This window comes from Hippocampus guttulatus, chromosome 21 (genome assembly GCF_054856545.1).
Source record: "Hippocampus guttulatus isolate MCC_2025c chromosome 21, RoL_Hgut_1.0, whole genome shotgun sequence".
Classification (NCBI taxonomy): domain Eukaryota; kingdom Metazoa; phylum Chordata; class Actinopteri; order Syngnathiformes; family Syngnathidae; genus Hippocampus; species Hippocampus guttulatus.
Window position 1 is genome coordinate 10,751,263 of NC_141281.1, and position 18,504 is coordinate 10,769,766.

At 42.3% G+C, this 18,504-nt stretch overlaps 4 protein-coding genes across 11 annotated transcripts in view; 2 read left to right on the forward strand and 2 right to left on the reverse strand.

Annotated features, from left to right (window-relative positions):
* Positions 1–1,773, forward strand: tcf24 (transcription factor 24). The gene is made up of 2 exons (XM_086101657.1): positions 1–482; positions 1,189–1,773. Exons 1-2 carry the CDS (start codon positions 78–80, stop codon positions 1,312–1,314), a joined length of 531 nt encoding a protein of 176 aa, XP_085957783.1. The 5' UTR covers positions 1–77; the 3' UTR covers positions 1,315–1,773.
* Positions 244–11,930, reverse strand: mcmdc2 (minichromosome maintenance domain containing 2). Its single transcript, XM_086102568.1, has 15 exons — positions 11,834–11,930; positions 11,630–11,760; positions 11,470–11,529; positions 10,997–11,192; positions 10,795–10,917; positions 10,540–10,641; positions 8,942–9,070; positions 7,412–7,649; positions 6,862–7,067; positions 6,630–6,796; positions 6,389–6,565; positions 6,178–6,317; positions 5,826–5,935; positions 5,537–5,740; positions 244–389 (listed from the first exon to the last, which is right to left on the reverse strand). The coding sequence occupies exons 1-14, from the start codon at positions 11,928–11,930 to the stop codon at positions 5,574–5,576; spliced, it is 2,043 nt and encodes a 680-aa protein (XP_085958694.1). The 3' UTR covers positions 244–389; positions 5,537–5,573.
* The window catches only part of mybl1 (MYB proto-oncogene like 1), a 25,959-nt gene continuing 15,491 nt past the window's right edge, over positions 8,037–18,504 (forward strand). For 4 of the 7 annotated variants that reach the window (XM_086101648.1, XM_086101651.1, XM_086101652.1 and 1 more), the window contains exons 1-2: positions 8,759–9,016; positions 12,166–12,241. The gene's annotated coding sequence lies outside the window, so the exon portion shown is untranslated. Of the gene's footprint in view, positions 8,137–8,756; positions 9,017–12,165; positions 12,242–18,504 lie in introns of those variants that run through there. The other 3 variants (XM_086101649.1, XM_086101650.1, XM_086101654.1) reach the window with 3 other exon arrangements.
* Positions 12,312–18,504, reverse strand: part of sgk3 (serum/glucocorticoid regulated kinase family member 3) — a 9,377-nt gene continuing 3,184 nt past the window's right edge. The window contains exons 2-17 of one of the 2 annotated variants that reach the window (XM_086101656.1): positions 18,100–18,253; positions 17,952–18,035; positions 17,808–17,880; positions 17,656–17,731; positions 17,423–17,504; positions 16,600–16,649; positions 16,479–16,536; positions 16,288–16,371; positions 16,081–16,212; positions 15,553–15,665; positions 15,412–15,448; positions 14,748–14,834; positions 13,939–14,034; positions 13,706–13,861; positions 13,379–13,468; positions 12,312–13,203 (exon numbers count right to left, since the gene is read on the reverse strand). In XM_086101656.1, coding sequence (XP_085957782.1) covers positions 13,033–13,203; positions 13,379–13,468; positions 13,706–13,861; positions 13,939–14,034; positions 14,748–14,834; positions 15,412–15,448; positions 15,553–15,665; positions 16,081–16,212; positions 16,288–16,371; positions 16,479–16,536; positions 16,600–16,649; positions 17,423–17,504; positions 17,656–17,731; positions 17,808–17,880; positions 17,952–18,035; positions 18,100–18,177 — 1,467 coding nt within the window. In that variant the 5' untranslated portion in view covers positions 18,178–18,253 and the 3' untranslated portion in view covers positions 12,312–13,032. Of the gene's footprint in view, positions 13,204–13,378; positions 13,469–13,705; positions 13,862–13,938; positions 14,035–14,747; positions 14,835–15,411; positions 15,449–15,552; positions 15,666–16,080; positions 16,213–16,287; positions 16,372–16,478; positions 16,537–16,599; positions 16,650–17,422; positions 17,505–17,655; positions 17,732–17,807; positions 17,881–17,951; positions 18,036–18,099; positions 18,257–18,504 lie in introns of both variants that reach the window. The other variant, XM_086101655.1, reaches the window with a different exon arrangement.

Consider the following 18,504-nt stretch of genomic DNA (forward strand, 5'->3'; position numbering starts at 1 on the left):
TAGCGATTAATTTTCTTATAAAATATATTTTTGAACTACACGTAACGTGTGTCATTGAACTTGTAAAGCTTAGCGAGATGGTTGGGAGGCAAACGCACCGAATGGACAGCGGCACTTGCTCCGTGACGGTGGTGGACGACAGCCCGAGCTCCAGCCCGGCGGGCCGGTTGCCGCCGCCGCCTCCGCAGCAGCAGCAGGCCGGCGCAGGAGGCGGCAGGGGCCGGCCGGCGGCGGCCAACGCGGCGCGGGAAAGGAGCCGCGTACAGACCCTGAGGAACGCCTTCCTGGAACTGCAACGCACGCTGCCGTCGGTGCCTCCCGACACCAAGCTGTCCAAACTGGACGTGTTGATACTGGCCACCACCTACATTGCCCACTTGACTCGAACTCTGCAGGAGGAAGGCGCCGACGAAGGAGAAAGCACAAAGCACGCGGAGGCGTTACACTCGCTCAAAGGGGAAGGCTACTTGCACCCGGTCAAGGTCAGACATCAAACCGTTTGGGCTACATGTTGCAGTTTTATTTCTGAACGAAATAAGTCAAAAAGGACAAGTATAAGTTTTTTGTTTTTTAGTTTTTTTACCAAATCATTCCGTCAGAGTTACTTCATAATGTCGATGGCATATTCAACTACAATTCGGGATTTTTTTTTTTTAAATCACGACAAAACTCTGAAATGTGTTGGTAATATTTTCCAGTTTTATCGGAAATAATCAAATAGTCGTTTTATAAATAAAGCAGCGGTTCTTAAAACATTCTACACCAATTAGCGTTTGAGAAAAAACGATTTGGCTCTCCAAGCAGCACCTTCGTGGCCAGCAGTGTAATAGGCCTAAGTGTTCAATCAGAAGACGTTTTTATTCCTAAATAGTACGCTGAATATTGTTGTAAAACACTGCACTGCTCTTAAATGACTGGAAATTATTAAATAAACATGATTTGATGTACATAACACACCAAAGTTGAATTAAAAATTGGTCCTACAAAGAAACTTTAAAAACAGTTCTGGACATTTATTGAACTAACAAGTTAAATATAACTAATGTAGAGTGCATGTATGGCACTTTTGAGGCTCGACGTTAAAAACAAATGTGACAGTTTTGTTCGGGGTTATCTTACCATCTTCGTCATTCTCATTTGTGTTTGTGAAATTTCTAATCAAAGTTGTCTCGACTATCCCCATAACAGAAATGGCCGATGAGGTCCAGACTGTACGTGGGAGCGAGCGGCCATTTCCTGAACAATCCTTCAGAACCTGAGAACCAAGGTCCATCATCATCATCATCCTCGTCATCCTCATCCAGCTCAAAGTAATAATAATAATAATAATACATTTCATTTATAAGCGCCTTTCAAGACACTCAAGGTAACTCATCCACACGGTTGCCATTTGCATGAGTGGTACCGAAAGACACGTTTATTCCACTTGTATCTATATAGGGAGACGCTGTAAATTAATATATGATGTGATATGGGGTTTTTTTTCCTCAGTGTTGTCGTTTCAGTCTTTGTCTGTATCGTGAGGCTCCAGAACCTCTCCAGTCTGCTCTTTTGACTGTAATAATAATGAGCCCCGTCATGCTTGGAGTGTGCACTTGCAGCTTGAGACATTTGCACTAAAATGCATGTGTGAATAACTTAACATCTGTCATGTCAAGTGGTCTGTCAGAGGGTCAACAATAGGGGGCTCCCAGTCTCATGTTCCCTCCTGTTCAGTTTTTTGTTTTTGTTTTAAATACATGGTGCATGCTTGGAGAGACGGTATTTGTAGAAGGATGGAATAAAATTGTATCATCTACTCCATCGAGGCTATCTAAGAGAAGTAAAGAGCAATAATTAACTGAAACATGGCTCACTGGTTGCATCAGCTTACAAATAAAGATCCTCAATAATAGAATGAAGAGAATGAATGAGTGTGTTTCATGGTAGGAAATAATAACCCCCCCTAAAAAAAGTATGACTGTAAACAACTTTTGACAAGTACCTACCACCCCACAATAAATCCTTTCAGCCGAGGTTTTCTTTCTAAAAAGTATATATTTAAACATCTTAAATATAGGAAAATATGTAAACTGCACTTAAAGATCCAACTCAAGTGTACTGCACGTAAAGGTTAAATCAAAATTGTAAAAACAATCAGTCATTAATAATGACTGATTGTTTTTACAATTTATTATAGATCACACTGAAATATATTAAAGGTTAAAGACAACTAAACTATACTTAGGCCGTGATTCTTTCACAGACCACAAGGGGGAGCCTGCAAATCACAACTAGTGGTACTTGTGTAATCTTTTAAAATAAGCCATGTTCTAATTGAATACAACTTTATTGTCAATTAATTTTTTCACCTAATGAATTTTGAATGATGCAAATGTTTTTGCAACATGTTTTTACTTACATTGATGTTTGAAAACAAATTGGACATTTTAATCGATTTATGTTCAAAAATATGTTCAATTTTTAAAAATTCATAACCGTTTTGTGAATAAATATGTGATTGTTTTAAAGGAATAGATACGTCTCCATGTAAATAAATAACATTAGTATAATTTTCTTTCTAAGATATACATTTTATAATATATGTTTTAAAGAATTGATGTTCCCAAAAATATTTTACTTGATACTATATAGGTTATAAAATAATGGAAATGATTTGAAATAATTCGAAGCTATTAAACATTCTCCGTGTTATAATTGTCACGTTTTTTTTCCATTCGTACTGTATTTGAAAATCAAAATCAACGCCAGCTCCCGAGATCAAGAGGGCAATCGATGCTAACGTGCTAGCGCGCTACGTGATCTCCACGACGCAAGAGCGGAAGTTCCTCCCACTGGACCGGAAATCTCTCTTTTTGGACTGGGAGACGAGAGGTGCAGGACGGGGGTTCCTCGTTGCTCCTCGCCCATAGCAACAAAATGATGACTTTTTGGTGGTTTCTTCGACCGAGTGGAGACGTGTGCGTGGTTGTGCAAAGGTGAGTCAAAGCGACTTGGTTTGGAGTAGCCAGGATGTACTACGCTATTCCATTATTAGGCTGGAGACGTTGGCGAGCTGTATCATGTAGCTTAGCATCTCGCGTGCTGTCCACGTGGAAGACAAGCGAAGCTCGTTTCAGATTTTAGGTCATGATCAAGTGGTTTTTTTTCGATATTTGGGTTTTCAAGTACCACCCCCATGACCAAAACTAAGGTTACAGTATTTCATTTAAAAAAAAAACAATGCGGGCTGTTTCGTAAGTTCATTCAATATTGGAAACGGCGTGTGTAACTATATGGGGATAGCGGGGCCCACAAAAAAAATTATACAAATTTTAATTATTTAAATCCATGTCTAAAAACATGTTTCGAATGCAACTCCACTTCATCTGTAGCGATGTTTTAAGTAAAATTAATCTCAATTCGAGTTGTCTTGCCGTCATTATAAATATTTTCACAGATTTAAATGTTTTGATTGGATTTTGCTTTTAAATTATTACATTTATTCTAGTCGACCATGACTAATAACAGACCAAGTCAATGATGTCCTCTTGAAAGCTGTGATTGACTTTCGGTCAAGTTTATGTCTTTTTGAAGCTTGCATCGACTCCCTTGAGATGGAGTTATTAATCATGCGGCTCGACAGATAAAAAGTGTCTATATTTGTAGTTGGACAGAGGGGATGTAGCCTCTCGACCATTATCTGCTTTTTTTGGACCAGGGGATGCAAGGTCTCGGCAGAGGTGATGACCCATTTTTGAACTCTAGGCCTCGGATGCTTTGTGCCATTCTTACTCCCAAGCTGTGTCGTGGCGGGCACTTTGACCTTAAGGTGATCCATCAGTGGTATTGGCGATGCCGTCAGTGCATCCTCTGCTAATCAATGGGTCTCACTTGGGGGTGGTGGAGGGTGTAAAATGGACCCCCCCATTTTTACAATAAGCGTCACATAATTGTGCAGGAGACGTTTACGCGGGGCTCTCGAAAAGGACCTTGAAACTCAAACCATGACCACTCTTGCAGCGTGAAATGATGAGTTCATCTTTTCGCCGTTTACCCATCAGACAAACGAGTGGTGAGATTGTGACAACTGAATCACTCGCTGCAAGATCTGGGCCATTTTGACAAATCTACAGAGAGTTACTGTCAATTAACATAAAAGTAACACTACTTCTTCTCTCTCCCCCCCTGTGACAATAGATAATCAGATGGACAGCTGTGAAATATGATCTGCTACAGTCTGTGGTGAGTCAATTATTCAAATTATTCCTGACTAACTCACCGGTCTAGATGTCGGCGATAATGAGTTCCTTTCATCCAGCAGAAACTAGAGTGCTGACACCATTATGACTGAACGATCAATAGATGTCCCAATGCACAGACACAATTGCAGTATGAAATTGACTTTTTTTTTTTCTTTTAAACTACAGATAAGCGGTGACCCTGACGGAATGCAAATCGGAAGGTTTGCTCCATTTTGTCTCCGGTAAGAAGTGTCAAAATGTTTGCATTTCCTCCACCAGTGGCCTCCGTATTAATCGACGCTCTGCCCAAATTATTCTCCAACCGAATGCCACACCACAAATATGAGTAGATGTGTATGTATATATTTTTTTTTAAAACCAAAATTATCACGATAGATATTACACAGCGCACGTCACTTCTCTAGCCACCGTGGCATCTGTAAAGCTGAAATACAAGATGGTGGTTATTCACAATAGAACAAGCAGCAGATGCCATAGAATTGGGGGTGGGGGGTATATCATGGCACTTTTTATTTATTTTTTATTAAGATTGTTCTTGCATGATTTGTGATTGATTTATGAGGGGTAGAAAATGCATGACAAATTTTTCAAATGTAATTGACTGCTAAAATAGTGGTACGTAAACAACAGTGAAAACATCTTGAATCTGATTTGCGAATTTCACAAACTTATAAGGCAAATAAGATGAGTAGGATTTGATTAATAATATCAATTGTAAGTCTTCTCAAATAATCGCAGAGGTTTTATTTATTTCCTGGGAGGAAAAACGGAACCGTGTATAATGTGGCCAGCATCCCGAGGGGATGTTTAAGGCAAAAAAAAAAGAACTGGGGTCATTATTTTAAGAGGCTGGTGTGTGGCTGTAAATAGCTTTTTTTTGAATGCATCTGTTCAAATAACAGCTGGCGTTTCATTCTGCAGTTGAGAAAATAAAGGGCCACTGGTCGAGGAAGCGGCGCGTCAAACGCATCTTGTCGCGACTTGTAATGATGAGTTCACTTTTCGCCGTTTACCCGTCAGACTAAAGGGTGGTGACACTGTGACGACTGAATTTTGTGCAAAACGGCAACATTGTAGATGTGCTCAATTGCCTCACGTTCGGAAAGTAACCTGCTATTTTCTGTTTACAGGTAAAGAAGCGGTATAAACAGAAAGGAGACATTTTGTTCATCTCGGGTATGTATTTCAAACTGTGACATGCCGTCTTAAAATATCCACCGGTTATCCGAGCCGTTTATACTTCTGTAAAATAAATCATGTGAGAAAAAAATGGCTGTTGTAATGGTGCTTACTTCTTGGAACTGCTGTGTTTAGCGAAGCGCTGGTCCGCTACTCCTCTGTGACGCAGGCATCCGCTTGCGGCGCGTAGGCGTAGATGAAGCGTAGGATGTCCTGGCGGAGTTGGCCCAAAGCGCCATCTCTCCTGAGCAGGCCGTCCGCATCTCCCAGCTCGCCGGGGAACACGGCATCGGGCGGGATAACGAGCACAGACGCCCCTGTGGGGGAAGAGGCGGTGGTGTAGTTTAATCGCGCAGGGGGGGGGGGGGGCTTGCGTAGCAATCGTGAGATGCGGAAGCGCACCGTGCTTGAGAGTGACCGAATTTTCGCAGAGGAGCACCGCAATCACGGCGTCTTCCTCCAGTACCTGCCGTCGCAGGCTTAATTTGCAGTGGGCCTCTGCTAACGAGATCCTGTTACAAGAAACGTGAAAAGGATCACTTTTGTAAAAATTAAAATGTCGTAAATGAAGTAGACCATCCGATTTCTTTGAATTGTGCACGCTTGCAAAAGATTTCGCGAGAACCCGTTTGTGGCTCACTGGGGAGGGCTCTGCCACCAAGTGGATCTTAGGATACCGCGGGTATTGGTTCCATTTCAATTAGTTTCGGGGTGCCAGAAATGAAATCTTCTAAACAGGAGAACGGCCGCTTACAACAATTTGACCGAAGCCACCGACATTTTGACGCTGTTCCTTTGTGAGCGGACCACGCGGCTGGCCATGTAGTAACCGTGGAGCATCATCTGCGCGCCGGCGCTCAGGTCCACTTTCAGGCTTTGCGCATGGGCCACCAGCTGGGGGGGCAGGCGGGGGTGAAAAATCAGGTCAAGGCACCAGTGGGCGTGAGATTCTCGCGTTGCCTCACCTCGTTGTATTCTTGATCGGAGAAGTTGAGCAAGGATGGGTAGAGATCTTCTCTGGGGTGAATTGCCTGCCGGAGGGTGTGGACGGCCTGTGCAAACGACTGCTTCCCGCCGTGATCCACGCACTGAACCACCAGACCAAAACTGTCCGCCAGTTGAGGCGGTATCGCACCCATGTCCTACCCGCAAAGAAGAATCTGCCACTCTGAGTTGTTCAAGTCGGGTTATCCAAGTGACGCTTACCGCCGCTCCCATGGGGGCGTCGTGCGCCCTCCCAGAGCGCCAAGGAGGGTGGGTGAAGTCTGTGAGGGCCCAGAAGCTGCACATGACGGGGAAGTAAAGCCGCTGGTCGACATCCTCGCCATACTTCTTGCCAGGGATGAACACGGACATCGTACGGCTGTCCAAAACTGACACACCGGTGATGTGATTTCAAGGGGAGGCATTTTGTCAAATCTGGGCAGATTTGGTCTACCTGACTGAATGTCATCCAGTTTGTCCTTTCTGAAGCCACTCAAATCTCCCAGCATGCAAATGCCACCGGTGGCCAGCAAGGCGGAGCCGGCATGGATATTGGCGGTGCCTGCCCCATGCTCATCCTGGGAGAGAGACGCAACCAGCTTTCCCGAAGCCGGATGTCGCACCCCGCGGCGGGCCAAGCTTAAGCCGTATGCCATCAACCTGGCAAGTAAGTCGGGTGGTGTTTAATTTGTTCCGTGACAATGCAAGAAACGCAACTCTGGAACACCGGGTTGATTGTAAACACTTGAACAATTTGAGCTTTATGATTATTCGCTGTGCGGCTCCTGGCGTGTGCTTTGGCCACCAGGTGGCAGCATAATGGACACGAAGAGGGTCACAATTGCGTCGTAAATGCAGAAATACTTTTCGCTGAGGATAAAAACAGTCTGCATGTGGCCTTTTGTATTGTATCGAAAGATGGTGCTGTGTATTTCAACAAAATTATCAATCTCCTAATCTAGGATGGTCGCAATGTGTGAAAATAGTCATTCAGACCCATCTACCTGTCAACTATGAGCTTGTCGTCTGCCGTGACCAAGAGATCCAAGTTGAATACTGTGTTTTTGGCATCCGCTCCGGTTTGCACCAAGCTGAGCAACAAGCTGAGCTTCAAGGTGTTGAAGAGCCCCGGAGGAACCACATCCAGACCGAAGCAGTGAGCGAGCATGGCGGAAAACCTCCAAGGAGAATCTCTGGTTGCCTTTAGCAGCTCCTTGAATTTACTGTTGACGTCTTGTGGATCTACAAGTACAAGTGAGAATGTATATTTCCTGAATGGAACTGTGAATATGAAAAAATGGCAGAAACTCTTCAGTTAAGAAAGCCAGGAAACCTACAGACACAATCGTGAATTGGCAAATACATATGGAAATTTTAGGCGGGGGTGAGACTGTAGTTCGGCGCTGTCAAACGAGAGTTAAATTATGTTCAAGCCAAAATTTTGCTTGAACCGAATTTAAAATGAGCAACTCCGCCACCTGCTGGCAATATTTTGAATTCAGGTCGCAACTGGGAGTGTGTTCACTTAATTAGGACACGTGTGTTGCATGTTGGGAAACAAAGTTTGGATGAAAAACTTGGACCAATCGTGCCCCGTGGGCTAGTTTCTTTGATTAATGGATTATATGTGCTGTTTGGACTTTTGATGACCATGCGCGCACCCAACGTGCACCCGCACTTCAATACAGCAGAATGGGCCCATGGGAAGAAAAACGGAAGACATTTAAAAGTAAGTCAAACCAACTTTTTCTGTCGCAGCATGTCGCCATTCCTATTGAGCGTTGAATGTGAATATTGTTGGGCTTATTAGTTTGGGAGGAAAGGCGACAACAAATAATCACTTCGCCAGAGGTAGAGAATAACTGGCTTTTCGTGTGTATTGGAGATGGTCGATACCACTTTTTTCCAGATCAATATCAGTGCGCGTATTCACACTTTGAGTGCTCACCGATACCTTGTACCGATACTGGGTGGTGTTGAAAATTTCATTTAAAACGGAAATTTGGTAATGCAGCTTTTTATTTTTGCCTTAAGTATCGGTGGCTGGGAACAGCAAACTCCTCGCGGACCCGCTAACTTCAAATCAAGCCGGTGTCGGTACTCGTCCATCCGAATTGTTTATATTTGCATACCTGTCAACTTTTACGTTTTCCCCGTATTTTATACATTTTTATCATTTCAAATCATATGCGGCGTATTACAACTTTTATACGGGGGGGAAAAACAATTGTGAACTGATCTCACAAAGACCATTTTGTCTCAAATCCAGATCGTCTCACCTGCTGGTAGCCAACGACAATGCCGTCGTCGATCGCCACTATTGTCATGGCAAACAAGCAAAAGTAATCCTCAATCGTATATATTTTTTTCATCGCTGCGTAGTCAGATTGATAAAGCATGATTTGCGCATGCGCGGTAAACCGTTTTACGGGTTTTTGTTGCTTTGTAAGGGGAATCGTTTATAAGGGCAGCTATTAGCAGAGGTTGACAGGTATGTATTTGAACTGGATACGAATAAGAACAGTCAGCCTTACACTCCGGCTCCCAAGGCTGGACGCTGTTGGCCTCGACGCTCCAGGTGACGTTGGGCGAGCGGTGCACATGCGCAGGTATGCCGATCACTCGGTAGAGTTGACCGATGCTCATCACGTTACACAGCTCATCTATGGCGTGGAGAAGGGAGTCGGGGAGGTGGAACAAAGCAATCAGTCCCAAAGGGAAGAAAGAAACTCGCATGCCATGCCAGCCAATGCCAAGACAAACAAGCATGAGGCCCTTTTCGAAACAAAGATTCGGCTGTGTGCTTGTCGAAATGAGTGTTCCTTGCACTTATTAACATGTTAGTAACGGGAAGCCGGTGGATTCGCTTCCAGAATATGTTAATCCCGGGCCGCTGAGTTTTTGCGAAACCTCCCCCAGGGGTAGCGGCTGGACGGCGTTGCGAGCGGGGGCAGAAACACTTAATACCCCGCCGAGCCAGACGCAGACGTGTATTTATTTGACCCCCCCCCCCCCCCCCCCCCGCCCCTGCAAAGTCTGTCTTCCGAAGTGAGTTTCGTTTAGCAAAAGCCGGACGATATTAATGAGCGGACTCCACCGACGTGACTGTGTGTAAATAGCAGAAATTAAAATCGCATTTTTCAGTGTTGGGAGTGAACGTAATGGATGAGGTGAGGTTTTTGCAAACAAATATCAGTCGTGTAAATGTTTGGCCGGTTAATTTAGGGCACGTCTTTGCTTCGCAAACGAAAGCTGATCCGCCACAACTCACCAGGGCTAATTTGATTTACTGTTCCCCCGAAACAATGACATCACTGTCCAGCGGAACCTCCAAAACTGTGTTATATTTTTTTTCCCTAGAGTAATAACGTCAGCGGATTAGGTCCCCTTGCTGTAAAGTCTTGATAGAAATATATTTAGGGGATTTTTGAGTATATTTTTACAGAAAAATGACAGTATGGCTGTAAATACTTTTTTGTAGTTTTAGCTTAGCTACAGAAAAATGACAGTATGGCTGTAAATACTTTTTTGTAGTTTTAACTTAGCTTATGTAGCTTTTTAGCTTAGCTTTAGTAGTTTATACACTTGACTTCCACATATTGGGAATTTTAATTCCTGTACTTTTATTGTTATGGAACATGTACAAGAAGTGACCTCAGATTCCAGGTATTCACAAAATAACCTCTCCGCGCTATTTTTGACAGTATATCCACAACACACGAAATGGAATCATCACCCAATCATTCCTAAAATGGTGAAATAAAACCATTCTAATGACTCGTTTTATAGCTTGCAAAGCTCATATTTTACTGAGCAGACGGGCCCTTTTCTGGTTATCATCACACTTTTCTTGCCATGTTGACTTGACTTGACTTGACTTTGCATGCATATTTTCCTGAACATTGTGGTTGGGCTCCACTTATTTTTTTGCACTTTTAGTGGTGCAGTGGCTTGCACTCTCGCCTTTTACAGCTTGGGAACTTTGACTGTACATTTATTCCTCTGGAAAACATACAATAATTACATCTGTGGCAAGATACAAGGCTTTGTGATATTTCAACTGAAACCAACTCTAAAATGACCCAGAAAAGCATAAATCGATGGATGCTTTATGTATATGCTGTACAATTACCTCTGAGGAACAGTGTGACCGACTGGTATCTGAGCGAAGTCTGTTGAGGGGCACGAAGGACGTTGAGTGCATCGACATGGATCAATTCCACCAGCTGCTTGTCTGCAAAGGGGGAAAAAGTTCGTTTCAAATGTGAATTTATTTATTAATTTATGTTTTTAAAGAAATTGTTTATTCTACGGCCATATCACCCAGCCCTAATATACAGAGCTTAAAATGTTGGTAAGGAAGTTTCCAGCGCTCTCTCTCACACACCTCCCAACACTCTGAACTTAACATCCTCTCTGAGAGGTGAGGTGCAGGCCAAGCAAATGAAGTCGTTTCTCACAGTTGCCGACTCGGTGGCTCCGGGCGCGTGAACCCGAATAGTGTGGAAACCTAACGCAAGCAAGCTCAGTGAAAATTCAATCATCCAGTACGTAGTTTGTCCAACAACAGCATAGTCTGAACCCCTTACCCAAAGAAAAGGGACATCGGTCGTTACTGCATAGGAACCTGGCCCCCCGGGTGTATTTAGTGACCCTTGTGGTAGCGATGACCAGGCCTTCCATGAAGACGAGCTTCATGCTGTGATGCATGCGAGGAAAACGGGCCAAGTCCAAGACATACTCGGGAAATGGAGGAAGATGCGTCAGCTTCAAAATGACGTTCACCTCAACAGAAGCGAAGAACAACTTGTATTTACCTCAAAATATCTTTTGCACATTTTAAGACAGTTTTAAAACCAGCTATTTTTTAATCATTCTTGTCACCGAGGTACTTCTGTTAAGTTACATCATACTGGGTTATTTTTTGTGTTACTTTTAGAATGCCTTCGTGAGAATCAATATCTCACTTTCTGCTTTACCACTTTGGAGTGTTGTTAAGGTCAACTCCACCACGTTCTTGTTGCGGAATGTGCTACCTTATTAAAGACAATTATTCCCATACCTGGCACTCTGTTTGTATTTTCTCAATAAGTGACATTTTCTTAATGGCCATGAAGCAAACCTGTAAGAAGAAATAACCAGGATCAACCAATGAGAAATACTACACAGCAGCTAGAGCGTCAGTGGGCGGACATTTTTATTCGTGCCGGTGCCTCCCTTACAGACTGAAACAAGGCAGTGGCTCGCTGGGGGTCGTGTAATATGCAGTCGCCCAGTTCAGGGTCCACCTCAACCACATCAGAAGGATTGACGGTGATACAAAAGCGATACACGGCCTCGCTGTGCTGGGGATCTATCAAAAAGAAAACGAATTCTGCTAATTAGCTCAAAGCTAGGTGTAAGTTCCGACGTTCAGTTTAATTTACCGTTGAAGGAATCGCAGTCTTTGGCGAGTTTCTTCAGGCCGCCACTCGTGTTAAGATAGGACAGAATGGATTTTTTTAATGTTAAGATGTTGGCCATTTATATTTGCTAAAAAGTCTAACTTAAAAAAAAATTCCAACTGTCGCTTGTGAAAGTCTAGTTTCCACGGCAACCAGGCTCGAATAGCGGGAGAAATGGTAGTGACGCCATCAAAACAGGACGCAGAAGTAGTAGAAGTAAATTCACTTCCATTCACGCACGTCATTTTCAAATACGTTTTCTTTTAATCTCAATGCCCTCACTTGCTTAAGTTTTCTCAAAACCTTCGTTCTAGGCGACATCGTTTCCACGGCAAACCAACCCGAGCGACACCGAAGTAGTGCCACGTCATCAGAAATGACCACAAGCAGGTAAATGTTCACATTTACACAACTTATAACTCTTTTTTTTTGCCAAATCACACCCCAAAGACTACAACAATACTATAAACGATTTTATTCGCAATTATTTGTAAACGTCTAAACTTTTGCCGAGTCTGTCTCTTCGAAGGCAGAGCAACATGTGATTTGAACGTGTCGTCATCAAAACCGGACAAAGAAAAGTTAATTCACGAGCAATTGAAATTCACAGAATTTAGAGCGAATCGTTATAAAATAGTTTCAAATCTCCAGACACTTTAACATTTTCTTTATTACTGTGCAGTAGCATAAACCCACTAAAGTCTTTGTAAAAGGGAAAAAAACATCATTTCAACAAATATGACCTGTGATACACACAAACTGCTTTCTTGTGGTCTCAAGTAATTCTACAGCCGAGACCCTATGAACCATAGGGTTTGTTTCACAGCAATTACATGGAAATTATATAAATCTACATTAGTAGTAAAGTGGTGACACATATTTTACTGTCCAACTTTGTCCTTTAAAGTCCAGCAACTTTTTTTTTTTTTACAATACAAAGTTAAGGCACTTATGGGGTGGCATCAATGCTGAACAAATGCCCTTATTTCTTAAAATAGCATCTTTCATATAGATATATTTCTATACAATATAAATGGGTAAAAAAAAGATTTATTTCCATCCTAGTTTGTTCCCAATAAAATCTGTTTTAAGTGCTGTTCCATATCATAGCTGCTTCCTTTGGCTTTGTAGAATAAGTGACGTGATGCAATTTTCGTCCCTTTAAGACCGTCGGGGATATATTACAGAAATGAGTCATCAGAGGGTGGGGCGTATGAGAAGCCCACAAAGGCGTCGTCGGCCTCCATCACGCTGGCGTTGACGATGGAGTGTTCCTGGGTCCAACACACAGAGTTGGGCACCATCTCCTCAGTGAACTCGGGATCAAAATTTGAGATGTCTGAGTAAGAGTTCTATTAAAAAAAATATAGAGAAAATAGAAAGAAACACCATTTGAAATATGTAATAAAAATACAAAAAAGTGTAAAAAAAAATAGGCAATAGATTAATAGTGGCTTTGACATAGGGCATTTCCACACAAGCTGCTTAAGTATAACACTAATAAAATTGAAAACTAAGAATAAGTACCACGTTGGGTGTAAAAGGGGGAGGAATCCTCTTCTGTTCAAGGTCATTCCAGTTTATGGTGGAGAAGAAGGAGTGCGTTTTGATCTCATTCTGAAAAAAAAAACAAAATATAGAAAGATCAATGTCAGTTAAAAACATGTTTGTGCAGTAGTTGGCAATTACAGGAAAAAAAGTCAATGTGTAAATTTTAATGTGTGCAATCTTTTAATTTTGAATACATTTCATGTAACAATTAGAATTTCGAGGGGGATGATTTGGTTGCAATGGTGTTTGACCACTCCACTAGATGGAGCTAAAACAGCATATAAAAAAAATGTGTCCACTCACAAAGTCTTCCCTGGCTCCCAGCCTGAGCGCTCCATCTTTCTCCAGAAGGCCTTGCAGCAGAGACCAGGCCGCGTTGGACGCGCCGGCGCGCATTACCAGCGGCTTGTGTAGAATGTTGTCATACATCTCATGCGTGTCCCTGCTGTAAAACGGCGGCTAGAGAAAAAGGACGGCAATTATCTTCGAAATACGGCGTCTTTACAGATGTTTGATGGACAGAAGAGAAGTCTCACCAAGCCAAATAGCATCTCATAGAGCACGGAACCCAGACACCACCAGTCCACAGTGTTGTCATACGGCTGCTTCCTCAGCACCTCCGGAGCCAAGTACTGGTGGGTGGAAAAATTAACCATGACTAGGAGAGCATTAAGTGCTCTCAGATACAATTAATACAAACATTGTTACAGTGGAACCTCTAAAGTGGTGGATTTGGATAAAATAAAAAGAATTTTCTAATTGGAAATTAAACAGATTCATTGCATTATATATATATATATTTTTTTAATTTACATTATTTTTAAATGAGAAATTAGTTTAAACAATTTAATAGAAAAATTAACATTACATTTTATTTAAGGGCATAACTTTTCAGTTACCCTCCATCATTTGTGAAAAAAAAAGATGTTCTATAACACAGCAAAAAAGCCTGGAAATTATTTTTCTGGCAAAATACTCAATGTATTAATTGTAATTGTGTCTTTTTAATTGAGATTAAAAAAACAGTTACTGTCAGTTGTATCCATGTAAAAAAAAAAATAATAATAATGACTGAGAGTCGGCGGGAGAGGAGGATGGATAAAATGGCGACAATTTACTTGCTGCAGCTGCTTTGGCTCGTGATAGTTTTGCCAAACTAGGACTAAACACAGCAGGGTTGCTTCTTGCATTAGCCAATCGCAAGTCATCAAATGGGCATCTCCCATATTCTTGTCAATCCGGGTTTCGTAATGACAACGGTTTGGATTGGTACAAATTCCTCCTAATCGTATTGGAAAAGTGGATTGAATTGGGAGGGTTCCCACTGTAAGAAGTGAAGGCGCACCTCAGGCGTGCCACAAAAAGTACTGGTGGTGTCCGTCTGAGAAATGCCTTCCTTGCACAAGCCAAAGTCCGTCAAAATGATGTGACCCTGTAAAAGAGGAGAGGATGTGTTTTGAGATGGCATGCGCTACAACAAGCATTTTGTTTATTATACAGCAGACGACTGAGTGAGGCTATTGTCAGCCCCGGAATGTTGACTGTCCCGTTCGCAGTTCCCAGATTTTCTCCCTGCCGCTAGGTTAGGTGGCAATCATTTGGACGAGCTAATCCAATCGCATGCATTCTATTCCAGATGGAACCGGACAAGACACTGTGTGTAGAGCTAGTTAGAAGAGAAAGACTAGACTAACGTGTGGTAGTATAAACGGCAAAAAGGGGGCCACTGTTTGGTGGTGACCTCTTGTCAACAGAAAGAAAAAAAAATAACATCGAAAATGCTGACTGGAAAAATGTGAAACTAACAAAAATGATTTGAAAGTAAAACTCAGATTTTCCTTCATTTTTACAATCCAGAATAACTTGACGGTCCTGTGCTGGAATTAGCAAAGCGGACCCAAAATATAACTGGGCCTCTGCATATACCTTTTTGTTGTCCTCCTTTAGCATGAGGGCACCAATAGTTTTTGTGCTTATTGATCATTGGGGGGGGGGGGTAGTTTACTCACTTCGTGGTCAAGGAGGATATTTTCAGGCTTCAAGTCCCTGAAAGGAACGATCACAATTTTAGTTGATTGCTTGCTTTCACGTACCAAAGACTTGTTGAAATATCATCCTCTGTTGTATGTCACGGGACCGACAGTTCGTACCTATAAACGATGTTGAGCGAGTGCAGATAGCCGAGTGCGCTGGCCATTTCGGCAATGTAGAACCTGGCTCGGGGTTCCAGAAAGGTCCGCTCTTTTTGAAGGTGGAAGAAAAGCTGACGGCGACAAGCGAGTCTTGTCATTAGTCATCGTTCAAAACTGAATCCGTGAGATGGTGAATTGTGTACTTGCAAGTAAAAAAAACAAATAAAAATGTTAATAAATAATAATATGTATTGTTTTAAATCAAATCAAGGAACAGGATTTATTTTTTTCTAATGGAGGGTGTGTGTGTGTGTGTGTTGGTTTGGACCAAGCTTGCAACGTTGGCTGACATCCTCGATGTTACATGACGGCTTTTAGAAGGAAGGTCCACAGGGGAAGTCTTCGCTTCCATTCCGATTAAAAACGTTGACACGTGCGCTCGCAACAATTCGCCTCAGTCAAATTCCTCTGACAGCACTTGAGTGTTTTCCTTTTTCCCATCATCAGCTGTTTTTTTTTTTTTTTAACGCATGACTCACTACTCACTTCCCCTCCGTTGACGAAATCCAAGACAAAATACAACTTGTCTGTGGTCTGGAAGGAGTAGTGCAGGCCCACCAAAAAGGGATGTTTCACGTTCTTCAGCAGCACGTTGCGCTCAGCCATGATGTGTTTTTGCTGAGGAACCGAAAAAAAAAAAAAATCAGCATGCATTACTGGAAACACAGATCTTGTTTTAGTGCAGGCTTTTACCTCTTTTCGGTTGAGAATGACCTTTTTCTGTAGGACCTTGATTGCATAATACTTGGCGTCCAGCTTTCTTTTGGCCAGGAACACCTTGAAGTTAAATTGAAATAAGAGGATTTAAAAAAAAGATCAAGGTGTATATTATTCGACTGTAAAAGGCCAAACTGTACTTCCCCATTATTAGAATATTTGCATACCTTTCCAAAACTCCCCTTTCCGATGACTTTTAAAAAGTCAAAGTCGGTGGGTTTGGCGCTGAAAAACAGATGACAATAAGTTCCTTGTCGACATATAATGCGTCACATATTTTGAACATACTGTGGGTTGCCAGAGGGTCCGAGGTTAATGTTTCTGGAAGTTGAGTTGTTCTGTCAAAGAGCACAGATTAAAACAAACATTAATTCGTGAGATCACAAACTGGAGTGAAGGGAGAAAAAAAAATCTATATGATTTTTATTATTATTTTTGGGGGGCTTAGCAATGTCAAGGTCAGCAATTCTCAAACGTTTTACACGAAGTAGCACCTAAAAAAAACCCACTTGGCTCTCCAGGTACCAGCACCTTGACCGATGTTTGATTGTCATTATTTTTGTTTTTGTTTTAATATTTTAACAGATAAATCAGTAAATCGGCCGATCGTCAAATTGTCAGTATTGTCCGATTCGTCAGTCAGGCCTTCGCGGAATCCGACGAAAATCAAACAAATGTTAAGTACAAAATCCACAAGGATACTGGTGATCTTTATTGACTAGCACAGAGGTGTCCAACTCAAGGCCCGCGGGCCAGATCGGACCCGCCACATCATTTTACGTAGTCGGCGGAAGCAAATCTAGTTGTCACCTTCCATGAAAAATCGGTCCCAATTTTTCAAATGACCATTTGTGATAATAACGTTGAGATATTACAATTGAGTTCTGATTTCAAAACTAGTTTTCCATGCATTTGTTATGAATTTTCGCCGGTGTCGGGCGGAATCCTTCAACCTCAAAAGTCATCATCGCTCAATTTGTTCAACCCAAAGATTTAATCGCCAAACAGTGCAATTGGTCAGTAATTTGTAAAAGTTCTCCAACCCGTGGACTAGAAACCCTTGCCGCCAAGCAGACAGAAAATATGAACGTTTTGATCGATTTAAACTTACTTTGTCGTCTTCATCTTCGGACGCGTCGGAGTTCTGCAGGTTTTGCATTTTGTCCATGAGCAGGAAACTCCTCACATCTGGACTGCACATTTTAACAAGGCACATTTGTAAATATTAAGGGACAGAGAGTGTAACTGCCATTTTTTTAATATATCACAAATTCCGACATTTTGGATATTTGTCTTTTTTTGCTGTACTATTGAATGCCCTCAATAATCAATATTTGCCCTTACTTGTTGCAAAGCTGCGGAAGCGACACGATGCCTTTGATGAATTCGTGCAGGCCGGCTCGTCTCTGCTTGATGAATTCTATTTTCCAAAATGAACGCGTGTGAAAAACATTTGACGCTCGCCATGGCGTTTAGAACAGCGGACCGACACTCACCGGGTTCAAAGTTATCCCCGAAGATCCTCTTGGCGGGAATCTTCAAACTTAAAGATGGGAACTGTTTTTTTAACTGGAACGAAGAAGAAAACCAATGTGACGGTCGCGCCGACACACCCGCGTCATAAAATGGCCGCCACTGACCGTGTTGTAAAGTTTATCAAACTCGGCGTAGCGTCTGAAGACGAACCACTCCTGCTGCCCCACGTTGACGATCACTTTATAAACCTGGAAAGATGTGTAAGTGACATTTGCGGAGGGGAAACTCATGCGGGGGTCGCTCTGGACATACCGTGTAGCGCTTCTTCTTGTCCCTCTGCTCGTTGTGGCACGGTATGCTGACGTTAGGCAGGCCCGATTGCTCCTCCATCTTGCGGACGGCGAAAGGTCACGGGGTGGCGCATCGAATGTTTGTGCTTGCGGGGACGAGGAGTCAACGATGCATCCTGCTGTGGGGACGTAGAAAAAGAACGGGAAAATCAGGCGTTTTTTAAAAAATATTAGAATACTGTATTTTGAAAATAGAAAATATTAGACAAATATTTGATGGTATGAATATCAGGGAAAAAAATATGAGAAACCAATATTAAGTATTAATATTACAGAAAATAGAAAGTATTACAATGATTTTCAGAAAAACAAATTGAAAGCATTTTCTCTGAATTTGAATCCTGCGTTGAATTTTTCATTTTCAGGT

Coding starts and splice junctions, on each gene's coding strand:
- tcf24 (XM_086101657.1), top strand. CDS start 78: ATGGTTGGGAGGCAAACGCACCGAATGGACAGCGGCACTTGCTCCGTG. Junction 483..1,188: donor GCTACTTGCACCCGGTCAAG/GTCAGACATCAA, acceptor TCCCCATAACAG/AAATGGCCGATGAGGTCCAG.
- mcmdc2 (XM_086102568.1), bottom strand. CDS start 11,930: ATGGCCAACATCTTAACATTAAAAAAATCCATTCTGTCCTATCTTAAC. Junction 10,918..10,996: donor CCGATGTCCCTTTTCTTTGG/GTAAGGGGTTCA, acceptor TGCTTGCGTTAG/GTTTCCACACTATTCGGGTT. Junction 7,068..7,411: donor GACAAGCTCATAGTTGACAG/GTAGATGGGTCT, acceptor CTTACTTGCCAG/GTTGATGGCATACGGCTTAA.